The sequence below is a fragment of the Convolutriloba macropyga genome, chromosome 12, assembly GCF_964194025.1.
Source record: "Convolutriloba macropyga chromosome 12, txConMacr16.3, whole genome shotgun sequence".
NCBI classification, from domain to species: domain Eukaryota; kingdom Metazoa; phylum Xenacoelomorpha; order Acoela; family Convolutidae; genus Convolutriloba; species Convolutriloba macropyga.
The window spans coordinates 41,861,573-41,877,526 of record NC_134479.1 but is presented as its reverse complement, the minus strand read 5'-3'; the positions used below and the strand labels follow the sequence as shown (position 1 = coordinate 41,877,526).

The following is a 15,954-nucleotide window of genomic DNA, read 5'->3' as shown; positions in this document are numbered from 1 at the left end:
CCAATACAATTCATATTCTGTGAGTTATAGAAAAAATAGGGCAGCTATAAGAGGTGGCTGCAAAGATAAGGACGGCTATTAATTAAGGATTTTTTAATCTCTGCGGCCTTGTTCTAATTTATTTACCGTTTTCTTTAAATATATATCAGTGGAATCTTTATCTATTTTAACATATATATTTCGTTTGAGAAAAGTTCATCAACAAACTAAACCCATGCTTTATTGAATAAATAGGTAATAAAGGTTTTATTTGTTAAAAATAACGCTGAACTTTTTCATTAAATACTCAATAGATGTAATAGGTTCATATTTGGGTTCTTTAGCAAAGGGCTCAACTACAGTTTCGTCATTCGCGAACACGAAGTAGGCAATTGATTGTCTCTCGGGAATAACAGTGCCCTCCCCATCGCCTAAATTATTGTTAAAGATAACACGATGTTCAGCAGAAGTTAGCTCATCGTTCGTCCATCGCTGCATGAGGTCACCCAAGTTGACCAAGATGTAGCTGCAGTCTTCAGCTTTTGACAAGTTGACATAGTCTCCATCTCTATTCTTCACTTGCAGTCCAGAAATATCTTCCGAGATCAGAAGGGTGATAAGGCTGAAATAGAGGTTCTTCATTACAACTCTTAACCATTATCCTACCATTCACATTTCGTGCGTTAAAATCACAGAGGTTTCTGTGTACCTATACAATAATGATAAAAACCACATCGAGGTCGCCGACTGGTTGCAGTATCATAATTTTGGGCGATTCAAGGAACCTGGTCCCGTGAAGACCTACATATTTAATCGTTTTCTCCAATGCTGCTGCAACTAAGGAGGATCATTTCAAATCGGATATTAACAGATATCACGACTACACATTTATTTCCTGCATGAAAAATCATTGCAGTGATATTTATTGAAAATTCAATGACTGAAGATTTCATGGTTTTTAAGGAACAAACTAATTAAACCTTATGTTTCAAAAGTCGGATCTACTGTTCTGCCCCCCCCCCCCACCGTTACAAATTATATGTTATATGGCATGTTACTATATAAAATAGAACATGCGCCTGGGGCGTAAAAAAATATAAGCCCACTAAGCTTGGGGGGAAACAGAATAGATCCCAAAAGTCATTACTAGGCATTACCAAATAAACATTATAAACCAGAACAAGCAGCAAGCAAACTCTTCTACCCATTTTAGCCTATTTGGTCTCAAGTAAATCCGCTACAGAAATGGGAAATATGTAATTTTTTGTAAGTAAAATTCTTATTCAACAATGAATATTACCACACGGTTGTTATCGCCACGAAGAAGTTATCAAACACCGAGGCGAAGCCGAGGTGTAATGATAATTTCGAGGGCGATAACAACCGCGTGGTAATTTTTTTAATCAACACCAGTTGCGATCATTTCAAAATTGAACACAGTTTTATTGGTTTTTCATTTTTATTTTTTGTGGACAATTACATTTTCGAAGGTAAGTGATATTTCTTAGGATATGTTCTTCGTTTTGTCCTCATGCGCCCCCTCCCACACACACACATACACACACACGGTGTCAGGACAATTTGCCCAATTCCATTTTACCCAATGCCATTATACCCAATGCCATTTTACCCAACCTGCCATTTTACCCAATGCCAACTTACCCAATTTACCCCATTGCTAAATTAACCAGAATGACTATTTAGCCGACTATAAAATAAATGGCCCGTGGGACTTGATATGGAACTATCAAAACCGAACATGGGATTATGTTGTCCACAAATGTTTTAAATCATCCTTCTAATAGCGACTACTAATTTGTAATCGGATAATTGAACGAAAAGATCAAAGAGCATTTGGTAAGTTGGTATTGGGTAAAATGGCATTGGGTAAAATGACATTGGGTAAAATGGCATTGGGTAAAATGGCATTGAGTAAAATGGCATTGGGTAAAATGGAATTGGGTAAATTGTCATGTAACCACACACACACATGCACGCACTCACCACACGCACGCACAAACACGCACACGCACGCACTCACCACACACACGCACAAACACACACACGCACGCACTCACCACACACCCACACACTACACACACCACCTACACACCACACACACACACACACACACATACACACACACACACATACACGCGCACCCAACACACAAACACACGCACACACACACACACACACGCGCACACACACACACACACACACACACACACACACACAAACCACACACACACACACGCACAAGCACACACACGCACGCACTCACCACACACACACACACCACCTACACACCACACACACACACACACCGCACACACACCACCCACGCCGCACCACACACACACACACACACACACACACACACACACACACACACACGACACACATAACACAAGTTTTTTAGACAAGTTTATCAAACTGTTTCCACCATTAAAATTTATTACACTGGCAGTTTATTTAACTGCTATTATCGCAACAGTTGTTGATTAAAAGTGAATTTCACGTCCAGGTCTCTGTAAATAATGCTTACAAACTATTGTAACTAAACTCAGAGATCACTGCCATTGACTTCCATGAACTCTTAAATGAGGTTACAAATTATATTTCAAGGGAGCAAGCAAAATCATGAAGTTAAAACCCCGCTTCAAGTTCATACGCAGCTGAGCACTTTGTGCCCCGCGCTTAGTGAGTGTATATTATTTGAACCTCCAAGTTGTAGTGTTTTTTTGTAGACACGAGGTTTAATCAGTTACAGTAACAAATCGTGAGTACAATTAGCTTCCTAAAAATTGAAAAGTTTCTTTTCAATAAAAAAATCACAAAATTTCAAAACCAAGAAGCCATGAAATTTTCCTTCTCTCGAGACTCAAAGTCTTAGAAGAAATTTCCGCCCCATTTTACGAACGGCGTCATAAATTCATAAATACGCTTTCAGATTGGATATCACCAAAAAGAAGCTTCTTGGATTAATTTGGAGTTATCAAAATTATGTAAACAAATTTATCACAAGCATTATTTTTTTACCCGTAATCGCTGTGTTCCCCGCATCTAATTTGACCTTGCTTCACCTGCTGGACCTCTGAATAGGAGAGAGATGGGTAGTAGTTGCATCGCATAGCGGTCATATTGATACGCTCTCCAATGCCAGAACAGTACTGCGTGAAGAAATTGGGTTCCAATTCCAAGCCTAAAACCAAAAAAAAAATGTAGATATATCCACCATTACCAACTTGGTAACAATAATGGCAAAAACGCGATGTGCTAAAATACCCAATGAAAATATCCAGTGCTCTGAAGTAACCGATGTGCCAAAATTCCCAATTAGACGAAATGACCAAAAATTATCCAAAAATGTACTCGTTAAATAATTTGATATTCCTGGTCAATTAGTTTTCCAGTATTTCTATTCATAAAACACAGCCGGTCGCTTGAGCAAAGATATCGGTTTTGAGTTCCATTGGTAATTGAAACAGATAAAAAAAGAAGCAGAGACACAAACTAACAGGCTCATGGTGTGCAGTATTGCAGAACTAAGGTTATATTATTCTGCTGAACTCATCTTTAAAAATACATTTGAGTTTAATAAAATGCCATTTGGAATTTGATCTAATAAATTATAACTTAAAGCACTTTGATTAGTGATGTGGCTTTATATGCTCATTCAATTTCATAGACTTCGCCCTCTTTTGACTTTGACTGTATTCAACAAACTCCGTTCATAAGAAACAGTTAGAAGTCATATTTAAAAATGTTGCGCAACTTCTGTAAAACTTTATAAATAGAACCAGGCTTAAGACAAAAGAAAACACTAAATACAAAAATTGGCAAAATTTACAGCATTACGTGGCCAATGTCCGAAAAATCGATCATATATAATAGCTTTTGTCGCGCTTTTTCAAGACCTATGTTTTAAGATTAGAGTTTTAAGCATGTGTGGAAACACGTGAAACCAAGTTAATTTAGTTTAAACTTGCCTTAAATTACCCCTTCCCCACGCATATAGTATCTAATAACTGAAATGAAAAATTGGTGATTAATTTCAGAAATGTCCCTCTTGATACTAATTGAGGATTAAGAAGACACTCAGTGGCTTTTGAATTACCCATAGCATTGTTCACAAGAACAATTAAGTCTTTGAATTTGGTCTCAAGTATTAGTAATAAAAACCAGGCAATAAACTTTTAGGCCAATTACATGCTCAAAATGGTTTTAATTTCACAAAACGCAAAATATATTGAAATGTTTTTTCGGTTTTTGGTCAAGTAATAAGCCATTTTTTGAAAAATTAGAGGTTATTATACAAAACCAATGATATGCATCAGACTTATTGCAACGCAATCCTTTCATCAGTTCAACACTTCGAAGATAGACAACTCATTCTGTTCAGCAAAGCTTCGAAAATTGAGAAATTTTCAACATATTCCTTCCATAGTTTTCCCCACATCAGAAGTCAAAATTTATCGCCCTAAGCGCAAACCTTACAATAATTCAAAAATGTTTGGGTAAAATTTAAACATTGTAGCAAACAAATTTTTGAGAAATTGAGAGGTGGGAACAGATTTGAAAGTCGGGTAAGCGTTCAAAAGATGTACAAAAGCACAAACAGGCGGTGAAAAAAAAACTTTTTTTCAGCGGATAAATCTTACACAATTTTTCGCTCGCTGTGTTGAGATGCGTTGAATTGATTCAAGAAATGCGCTGAAAATTTAGCACATTAGGCAGATGTTTATGTAAGATTTACTATCTAAGATTTTCTATCTAAGCTCTTTATGTAAGCTCAGCTATCAGAGCATTTCTTACATATTTTTAGGGGAAAATCCTCCACCCGGGTCGGGCCTAGATTAGTGGGCGCTCCAGAGTTGATCCTATCTTCTACCAACATAACGCAAACAAACCGACTTCGGACAAATTGCTCTCGAACGATAGGCGCGGCAAAGTATTTCAAAGGTCCTGTAGTAGGGGAAAACTTTTTTATGGGTCAACGAGGGATTTCAACTGGCGACCTCCTGCGTCCTAGACTGCAGCACTTCTAGCAGTCCCTTATAATCTCCCAGCTTAAAATCGCATTTATTTTTGCAACACATACTTAATTTCTCAATAAGAGCAATTAAGGACAAGCAAAAATTCAAGAAGTCAAGCGTGAAAAAGTTACTCAAGACGTGAGTCCAAAAGAAGGTTATAGAAGACACTGATCAAGTAAAAATTTTGCATAAAAAAGACGTTTACAGTAATTGCTTCAAATTACGTTCAAGAGCATTTAATAAAGAAATCTAACCGATCGCCAGCAATGTGAGGAATTGCAAGGCAATTGATCTGAGTTTCTCGAAACATTTCGTCATCTCTACTCCAAAGTCATTGCTGGGCCACTCCAAATTGTCAGATTTAACTTCTGCAAGAATCATATGGAAGGACTCCTTGAGATCTCCGGGTTTTCCCGGATCCAACGACTCTTCCTAAAGCGACAACGATAATAATAATTTTACAGAATTGGTACGATGATATTTTACATTAACAGCCCGCACCTGACAGTGTAATCTTTCTAAAGGCTGAAAATTTATAAAAATGTATATTTAGTTGCTAACTTATAAGAGTGGAGAGGAGTTGAAATAATGTTATTTTAGAGGAAAAGATTTTTAAGTCTGTTCATCTTAGAGGCCCTCAGAATCTTAAACATCTATCATGTCTTGGGAAGTCGACTTTAAAAATTATTCGTTAAGGTATTCGTTAACGCAAACAACTTTCCAGTCGACAAGTGATACAGTTTTTGTGCTCATTTTTTAAAGCATCGCGAGGAAGCAGACGGCCATAGTATAAAAAGAACATCATAGAAAAACCGATGATCACTGAAAAACAATAAAGGTTAAGCTAAACTACAGGAAAATTTCATTCAATTCGAGTTTGGGTTTGACAGACAACCCTTACCTAACGTTCATAGGGAATCAGTACTGAATCAGAAACAAATCGGAGAAATTTTGATTTTCAGTCCTGACTCAGAATCAATTCTGAACTTCTCTGATTCAGAAAAAAAGCTTTTAACTGTTTAGGAACTTGAGAGCTGACAATCTGAACCAGAACGTTTCAAGAGTCTGCTGAACATTACATTCGGAGGAAATTCCATTACATTCGGAGCCTAATTGTTGTGATAAACGTATTAAATAGATTCTGAACAAATTTACAAACTGTGTAGTAATTTCATATCAAATTGAGCTAGGGACTTGAAAAAAAAACATATCCGCCGGTGCCAGCATTGGTTCCACAGGATTATATTCCAAAGACCCGTCGTTCCTAGCTTGACGGGCACTTTTTGTTGCTGTATATCCCCAGATGCGCTATCACGTCTTCAAGAGTTCGGCCTCAAAAACATAATTCTCGGAGACTCCCGAATAAAACAGTAGTAATAGATAGAGTGATAGTCCCCGGGGGGGGTGGGGACCCCATGTATTAAGATTGGTTATAGCGGCTTTGACCGCTTAGGGTCCCCCTCCATGTATTAAGTTAGGGAATAGAATCTAGGGGCGCCTACATGTATTAAGATAGGGTATAGGGTGCATGTATTAAGATTAGGAATGGAATCTCCATGTATTAAGATTAGGAATAGAATCTCCATGTATTAAGATTAGGAATAGAATCTCCATGTATTAAGATTAGGAATAGAATCTCAAAGCATTAAGATTAGGAATTGAATATCCATGTATTAAGATTGTGTATAGCCGCCATGTATTAAGATAATTCATAGCCGCCAACATGTATTAAGATTAGTTATAGCGGTCGACATGTATTTTGATTAGTTATAGCGGTCGACATGTATTAAGATTAGTTATAGCGGTCGACATGTATTGAGATTAGTTATAGTGGTCGACATGTTTTAAGATTATTTATATCCGCTGACATATATTAAGATTAGGGGTATTTTTTGAAAAATTGTTGAGATTTTTGTACATTTTTACGCCGTTTTTTCAATAATTTCTAAAAACTCTCTTCTGATTGGTTAAAAATGACAGCTTTTTAAAAAAAATTGAATTGAAAAAGCTATAAATAACAGACATAGTATAAATTATGCACATCAAAATACAAAATCACTCGAACATTTACATTAAATTGGTATAAATTGCTATTAAAATAAGTGATAACCGAGGTACATTTAGCCGAGTGGGTTAATAAAGTCGACAAAAAGGAAAAACTTGAGTAGCTAACTGAGTAAAAAAGACAATTGTTAAAAACTAATGTCGACTTTATTGGGCACCAGCTTAGTGTATACCCCAGTAATCAAATTTACATATAATTACTAATAAAATTTAGTACATGCACATCATGAACATTGTTCAAGTTTGTTTGTAAAAATTTAAATAGATGAAAAGCAGCATAAATAGTGTAGAACCCACACAAGTTTTCCATTTTCTGGAGTGGTCTGTGTATCATTTTCTGATACTTTTTATTCAAAAATTTGTAATGTGTCATTGATCGTGCTAGAGAATCCGCATAGTAATAGTTCCTATTGAGGCGACCAATCATTATCCAATGTTCACCAGCTTCACTGCTTGGGGAAGTGTTGATGATTGCAAAAGTAAATTTGGGCAAATTTGGGACAAAATCTGCTGGAAAGGATCCAATATACCGGAATTTAAGCTCTGGAATACGTTCAATAATGTCACGAAGTGAGGTGTTATCCATGACAAATAAGTTTTCTTTTCTTTATCTCACAAGCTCCGTTTGTACAAGGATTCCTGACAGAGCAATCAAGTTGAAAACTTTCGTTCTGTTGAGAGAAGCAACTATCTTTGGATTTTGTGATTTTGTCAACCGTTTCGTTCTGGGTGCTGGGATGAAAGAAAACAATAATTATAAAAAGTCCAAAGAAAATTAGCAAAGGAATATAAATATATATATTTGAAGTTAGTCTACCCCAATTCACATCCATTAGTTAATTAACAATTGATATAGAGAACAACAGCTAGATAGAGAGGTTAAGCCTACAAATGTTCCAACAAAGTACATAAAAATGAAAAAATGATGAAAAATTATTAGACATTTTTAGCAACAGTCCCAAACTGATCAATTTTGACAGTGGACATCCTTTCTCCCAGAACAAAGATTTCTGTTACGTTTCTTAGTGAACGATCAAAAAACATTTCCAATCGAATACTTTCACCACTGAGTTCAGGATAATGAACATTTTCGCCAGCATCTTGAAGTGAAGTGAGATCGAATACAAGTATGTAGTGGTTCTGAAACTGATGATTCGGTAACGCAGGAATTTCCTCGTTAAAATTCATTGCTTTCATTGTTGTTACGTATGCTCTACAGTCATTAGTTGTATCAAGCGATACAATAGCTCTACCTCCTCGAACAATTCTAAGTTCTCGCAAAGCAAATTTCTGATAATGGAAGGATTTTCTTGAAAATGTCCTGTGAATGCCGAATTGGTGTTCATCGCAATAGCTACTCTTCTGATTGGAGCCTTGTTAAAAACATTTTCCTGAATAAACTGGTTCTGTCCTGAGGGAATAATAAATGTACGTGCAATGGTTTCCATAAAGTTGTAACAAGCAGGTTGATGAGTTAATTGGTATTTGATAATCTGGTGATACACTTCGTTAACAACCACGCGTCGTGTAAATAAGGAACAGTCAAGAACCTTAAGGGAAACGTGAGGATTGTAGGAAATCATGTAAAAATTAGGTCTTGCACGAATCAATTTCAATCTTACTTTTGTATTTGGAAGCAGTAACTTTTCACATTGAAACAGGTCAATAGCCAATTTACCGTAGTAAGTGCTTCCATTTTTCAGCAGAAGTTATTCCTCTCGGTCTATAAACGGGCTCTTCTCATAATCACTAGGTTCTTTTTCAAATTCGTATTCATAACAAGCCATGTACTCTTGTTGATTGTTCAGATACACTTCACAGTTGGAGAAGAATGAGTGTAAAATATTGTTGACATGAGTTAGATAATGTAAATCGTCATCTGTGAAAGACATACCCATATCTGGTTTTCCATGCTCATCTTTTTTCATAAAGTCATCAAACAATCTTCCCTTTTGTAGTCCAACTTTGATTTGAAGGTGGATATCTCTCATATCAAGATAGATGCTTCTATCTGTTTCAAATTCAAATTCAATGCTGCTTTCATCCAGTGAAGTACTAGGATAAACTTCTTGAACATGAGCAGACTCAATAGGTTCCAAAACAGGAATTTTGTCAAAAATCTCCAAGCAAGAGTTTGTAAAGTGTCCATATCGAAAATTGGAATCGTTTGTTGATCTAGAATTCATTTTAGATTAGCAAATATATCTTTTCTCGACGACGTCGACTGATTTTTGGAGGTGATCTACGAATAATGCGACGTTTTCTTGTTTTTCCTGCACCTAGCTGTTTACGTAAAGTTTTCTTTCCAACATCAGCAGCGACAGATTTGAGTTTTTTCTTCCCAGTCAAAACCATTCCAATTTCAGGAGCAGCCATTTCAATAAAATCAGATCCCACTCTTTTTGCTGCTGGGACAACATATCGTCTCAAAAACGGAATTGCTGTCCTCCCAATTGTTTGCGCTAAAGCTCCAAATCCCCTACCCCTTTGTCTGGCATATCCGCGAAAATACGGTAAATCACTATCAGCAACCATTTTTTACAGTCTTAATTCTAAAAATGATTTTCAGAAGTTTTTCTAAACGTTAGTACTGCTCTAGTTATTCTAACAGAGTTGAAAGGTACTTTTTCACCATAAGAGTCTCGGAGCTCTAATTTTATGCTGTGGAATGAATTTTTCAGAATTTTTTTAAACTGTAGGTTTGGAAAATTTTGATAATTTATGTATTGGCCAGTTGAGATGATGTCTCCATTCTTAACCTTTGATATAAAAGGAATGCATCGTAAAAGAGCAGCTTTTGTATCACCCACAATGTTGTATTCAACAATATCACTATATATCATCAATGTATGTGTTCGTACAATGTCATAAGGGAACTTGGGAAAATGTGGACCAGCACCACTCATGAAAACACCCATCCCATAAACAGCTTCTTCACATCCAAAGACATGACAAAGACCAGCACTAAATATAACAAGTAAAGAATTCTCATTGGGAAGACTCAAAGAAATTCGCTGTGTAATATTGTTAACGTGTAATCTGATTGGTGTTTTTTCATACTTTTCTCGTTCCTGAACTTTTTTGTTCATTTCGTTTACAATATCAGAGATCGAAAGATATAGACCTGGATCAAGTGTGTAATAGTCTGATGGTTTTGTATTCGGTGTTGCTTCATCTAGATAGAAAAATTTCCCTTCCGTGATGTTTTGGTACAAGGAAGGATAAGATAGTTCTGTAATTGCAACCTCCCATTCTCCTTCGAGATTAATTTGTTCCGGAAGAAAGTTTGTAAAAGAACTTAATGTATTATTTGGATAACAATCAAAGGAAGCATTCGAAACCAACTCTACAGTAAAAGAATTCATATCTAAATGATACACTTTGCAAGCTCTTGTTCATAAAATTTGCCTAGAATTTCATCACCTTGTTCTCCATGAAGGTTATAGGTTGGTGGTTTTAAAGTCGCAATTTTAACAATTTCAAAAATTTCACTTGTGAATTGAGACTTGTAACTTTTTCTAAATGAGATATCGTACTTGGAGATTCGAACTTTGTCTCCAATTTTAAAGCGTGGTTTTTTGTACTCAATAATAGGTTTTTGTAAAAAAATTGACAAAAAATCTGAATTTTTAACGTTTTTGGGGGATTTACCTATAGATCTGTTAACTCTTGTATTCATAGTGTTAACAAAACTATCCATTTTGTGAACGTATTTATCGCCGTTTTCCTCCATGTAGCGATAAATAATGTTTTTTAAAGATCTAATTGCTCTTTCTGCTACAGCAGCTTTTGTTTCACTTCTTGTAGAGTAGATTTTGATGTCTCTACTCTTGCAAAAAATTTTTGAATTCTCCCCCGAACTCAGTACCTTGATCAACCCAAACTCTATCAGGTTTAGTGTTCTTCCTTAACATTTTTTTAAAGGCAGCTACAGCATCAGAGGCATATTTTGACTTCATTGATTGAACACGGACCAGGCGAGAAAAGACGTCAACACATATCAATAAGTATATCACACCGTTATTAAATTCAGACAATTTATCCATAAAAGCCAAATCAAGGCACCAAATCTCATTGATACGTTTTGCAAAATCAGGTAATCTTTTGAAATGTCGAATTGCTCGTCTAAATTTAGTGTAAGAATTCTTTCTGTATAAAAAATCAGTAACCTTCTTCTTTGACAACCCACTGGCTTTCTGAAGGTTTTGAACTGAACCATATGCGGCTTTTCCTTCCCTGTACAACCTCTATAGCTTGGCTTTTTCAGACTTGGAAAGGGATCAAGCTTCCTCGTTCTTTGCTTTTGGCATCTTTGTTTAAAATTTTATGTGGATTTATGCCGATTGCGTCAAGAATTGTGTAATAAATATCGGGACATTCAACGTTTTTCTTCTTCAGAGCGTATACAAAATCGACAAATGCAACGTTTGTATCTCTTCCGTCTAACAAAATGGAGTCAGATAGGGATAGTTTAATGTCAGGTGAATTTAAAATTTCATTGATAAGTGATTCGTTGCTAGAAGACTTTGTTTTAGCGTTAACTTTTCTATAAACAGTTTTCAAATTTTTTGGAACCGAATCCTGTTTTTCGTTATATTTGTCCAATCTTTGAGGTGATAACCTGATTTTTTGATCATAAAGTTGTTGAGGAATCAAAACAAACTGATCCATTTCAAGAGAGACGATTAATGATTGACGGAGTTAAAATTGATGTAAGACTGATTCCTTTTTCGGAATCTGTCTTCTTTTACTGAGGCTTGTTCTTTTTAAAATAAGAAGATGAATTTCTTCTCTGAACTTTAAAACTTCTTGTTTTTGAATTTCTCTTAGCTCTCCTCTTAGAAGATTTACTATGCACTCGATTAGAAACTGGATAAAGTCTTTGGGACAATTTTTGAGAAAAGTTATTTTGAAGCTCTGGGAATATTTCTGGAACGCGATCAGAGTAGAGAGATGTTGTGTGCTCATCAAAAACGTAATCTGTTGCTTGCTTTGAGGTAGGAAAAATAAAGATGGTGTTGAACCACTGTTAGTACAGTATCTCAGAGAGTCGACTGTTTTTGGAGTCAAGTCAATAAGTAAATGACCATAGGGAACTGAAGTTGCTGTGGTATACCAGTCTTTTAGTTGAGATCCCAATCCCAACTGTTGACTGAGCGTGTTTATTTGTAAGACGTCTCTGGGTGATTTGAATAAAACAATATGGGTGTTCTGTAGTTCAATATCCCTTCCTAGTCGGCTTTGATGAAAGAGATTGTGCTTTATGTACACTGTACTTAAACCTTTATGTCTACCAGCAGTAGCTATTTTTACAAATTCTTTAGAACTAGAAATTTCTTCACAAGAGTCATCAAAAATAAGTAAATACTTTGTTCCGTTATTAGGTAAATTTTGTATCAACTCAAAATCAACACCTTGAACGAACTCAATGTTTTTTATATTTTTTGACATTAGTCCGTAAAGAGAATGATAGTGTTGATAAAAATAGTAAATTTTGTCAAATTCTGGTTGAAAAGTTCCAAAAACTAACCAATCATGGATGAGTTGGGATTTCCCAGATCCACTTGGTCCAACCAAAGAAATAAAAACTCGTTCCTTCGTGGAAATTATTTTGTTCATAATTTTGGAGAAGGTAAAATATATCCAACTGTACTCGACAAAATGGCGATCCAAACTGTTGTCTCCTCACAAGTCTCAGCTAATGTAATTCTTACGATACAACAAGCTAAAATCAATAGTATGACAAAGAACTGGGACAAAAAACTACTAAAGACCGGTTACACGTCTGTCCAAAACATTTCCAAGATTGACGTTCTTGATTATTGTCATCAAAGACAAAATTACCTAATTGAAGCCCCTTATCAGTGTGATCAGTCATTTATACGCTATCTTCTTCCCTAGGGATAAAGGAACTGTGCAACTGAATTGAAACGTAAACAACAAAAATGCCAAAAATTAATAAAAAGATAAGTGAACTAAACATAACACACAACCAAATTATTGTTCCCTCAGATGAATCAGTGAGAAAAAGCATCAAAATTGAAAAGAGTACCAAAGTTAGGAGCAAGACTATGAAAGAATAATAAAGTATGGGAACACAGTATTTGTAGATATTTTTTGACCAACTCATTCTCTTATACTAATTTCAGAGGAAAAAAATTACAAATAAAAATGATAAATTACAATCACAAATACAAACATTAAATATTATCAAAAAAATTTAAAGTCCATATCCCATAAACGTAAGCCTTCTTTTCTGCACAATGAAGACTCTTCTTGTGTCGATAGGGGTAGTTGCTGCAACTCCATTCAACATCCTTGTTTTCTAATAGTTTGGAAGCCTTCGGACAAACAAGATCATCAAGATTTTCCGCATCCTTACACAAGTAGGGTGATAAAATTTTGCATTTTTCAAGTCCTTTAGCAAAGTACTCTGGTGTTGGTGAGCAATGTTGATGTATAACAAAAGCCAACTCAGAATAATCAGGCTTTCCATGGTTCCTATTTATACCGTGCATATTTTTTGTATTCCATTTTGCTTGAAAAGTCGGCTTGTAGTCTTTAGGTGGGAGAAAACTGTATCCAAGTACAATTCCGTCCTTAAAGATTCCCAACTCTTTGATAATTTTTCCTTCTAAGCATTCAATATCCAGTACAACGAGAGGCATTCTTTCTTCTGGGATGATTTTTCAAAAAATGATCAACAGTCTAGCATTTTGAAAATACGTGGATGACAAATTTTTATAAAGATACAAAAGAACAGACCAGTAATGTGACCCAAGAGACATGAGCTCGGAAATTGAGGTAACATGTAACAATAACCCGGTCCTTGGTTTGTAGTTGCTTTAACCGCTCCAGCAGAATCGTAAAATTGCATGTAAACGAAACACTTTCGATCTTGCTAGGAAAAAGTCCAGAATTGAATTACCGTATCCAATAAGTCCTCCGTGGGGGAAGTTTTGGTCAATTTCCTCCAAAATAATGTTTTGATCCCAATTTTACATGCAGCCAGGAGACAGTTTTTTCGTTTTTCGTTGTTGGGAAACATTGGAAAAATACTACTGTAACAATTAAAAATGTTTAGAAATGTGACAATATCCATCAATTGTTTTCTTTATTTATCTAAAGTGATACTGGTCTTTTTGAAAGTCTCTACATAAGAAAGAAGGTCAGGAAGATGTTCCAATAAATTTTTGTATTCCTCTTTTTTTAGTTCAATTTTTGTCAAAAAACTCCATTGAACTCCGTTCCAACGATGTTGTGAAATGGAAATTTTGTGTTTATCAGATTGATATATTGAAGTAGTGCGTCGTAATCCGTTATGAATAACCCACTTTAGTTCTGAAAAATTGGACTCACTGTCAAGTTTATCAATTTTGGGAAAATTTAGAGCTTCAAGAACTGTATAACAAGACTTTTTTAGTTCGTAGTGAAGTCTAACGTGGAATACTTTAGATTTATTTCTTAGACTCAGAAAAATATTTCTGGAGGAACCAATATTCCAACTCATTTTCAGTTTGAAAAAAAAAGAAAAAATGATTCAAATAGTATGAATTAAAAAGACAAATACATTATAAAATTACACATTTATTGAAATGTACATTGTTGAATATTAGAAAAGTCCTTCAGATTTTGTATCAACTCCTTGAATTCATCCAGAGTGTAGCTGACATAAGTCACTTGTTTGAACTCGTTGTTCTCCTTTCGACAAAAAAGTCGAATTTGTACATAAGTTGAAGCTGGGTTGTCCTTGATGTATTGGAGGAAAGTAACATAGAGTCTGCGATTTCGTCCAATGCTAATCTCTCTCACTTTGTGACACTGTTCCAGCACGTGTTCCATTCCTATGTTTTTGTCGAATTGGGGTTGGTTTTCTCTCATCTCCAGTTCTCCATTGAGAAGATCCTCCTTGAGGAAGCAGAATTTCTTAAACTCATAGTCTCCAATTCGCAGTTGCTGGTACTTTTCAAAAGTCCCAGAATTGTCTTTTCTAAAGACTTGGAAGGTTGGTTCAGTATAAAGTTGTCCGTTTCTTGAAATCTGGGACATAGTAAATCTCCCAAATCTTTTTGAATTGGAACCAAAGTCCATATAAAAAGGAACCGAATCAGTCCCTGGATTTGGTGAGGATTGAGTTTACATTGAAAGAGCACTCGAAAGAAAAGGTGATACTTTAGAGAGAGACATTTCAACAACTTGAGCTTAGAGTGAAAGAGAAAATAAATGATGTATTTGTACGCAATTCCTCTCAATAACTTAAAATTTCCTTTTATGGTAATGACGTCATGTATACCCATAAAAGGTATGCTAAATGACGTTATTTCCTTATAGGGTAATCTATTCGGAAATCTTGAGAATCGCAATTTTTTTAAACAGAATTTCAAACGGATCCTGGTGTTTAGCTCGTCTGTGTTGCATTAAAGAAAAATAGTGCTTGAAATATTTTGAATAAGTATAACAACAAATTTTTTAGCCTTCTGTTTATTGAACTGTACCATTTCGAAAACGGGTTTTTATGGAAACAGAACTTGTTACCTCTAAAAATAGAAATTACGTTACCGTAAATTTTGTTTCCATATAGGTTCTATTATGTTATCCCGATATAGAAATGGCAGCAATAATGTGTCAGGTTTTACCTCAATTTTACAGAGATTTTAATGACAAGACAATATTCATTTCTGTATCAGTTAAGGAGTAGAACCCTTATCTACTCACTAAAAAATACTCCGTTGCTACTCATAATGACAACTTTTGTCCATTAAAGACTTGTCGCTACCACATTATTCTCATTTCATCCTCAGTGAAAGAGATACTAGAGAAAATGGAAAATTTGTCTTATGTTTATCAAACAGTTGATTGCTTGTACACACTC

At 35.3% G+C, this 15,954-nt stretch overlaps 1 protein-coding gene across 1 annotated transcript in view; it reads right to left on the bottom strand.

The window, feature by feature from the left end:
* Positions 1 to 231: 231 nt before the first annotated feature.
* LOC142350576 (uncharacterized) overlaps positions 232 to 15,954 on the bottom strand; it is a 32,830-nt gene continuing 17,107 nt past the window's right edge. The window contains exons 2-4 of the mRNA XM_075402439.1: positions 5,273 to 5,450; positions 3,022 to 3,184; positions 232 to 601 (exon numbers count right to left, since the gene is read on the bottom strand). Of these exons, the coding sequence (XP_075258554.1) occupies positions 247 to 601; positions 3,022 to 3,184; positions 5,273 to 5,450 (696 nt within the window). The 3' untranslated portion in view covers positions 232 to 246. The remainder of the gene's footprint in view (positions 602 to 3,021; positions 3,185 to 5,272; positions 5,451 to 15,954) is intronic.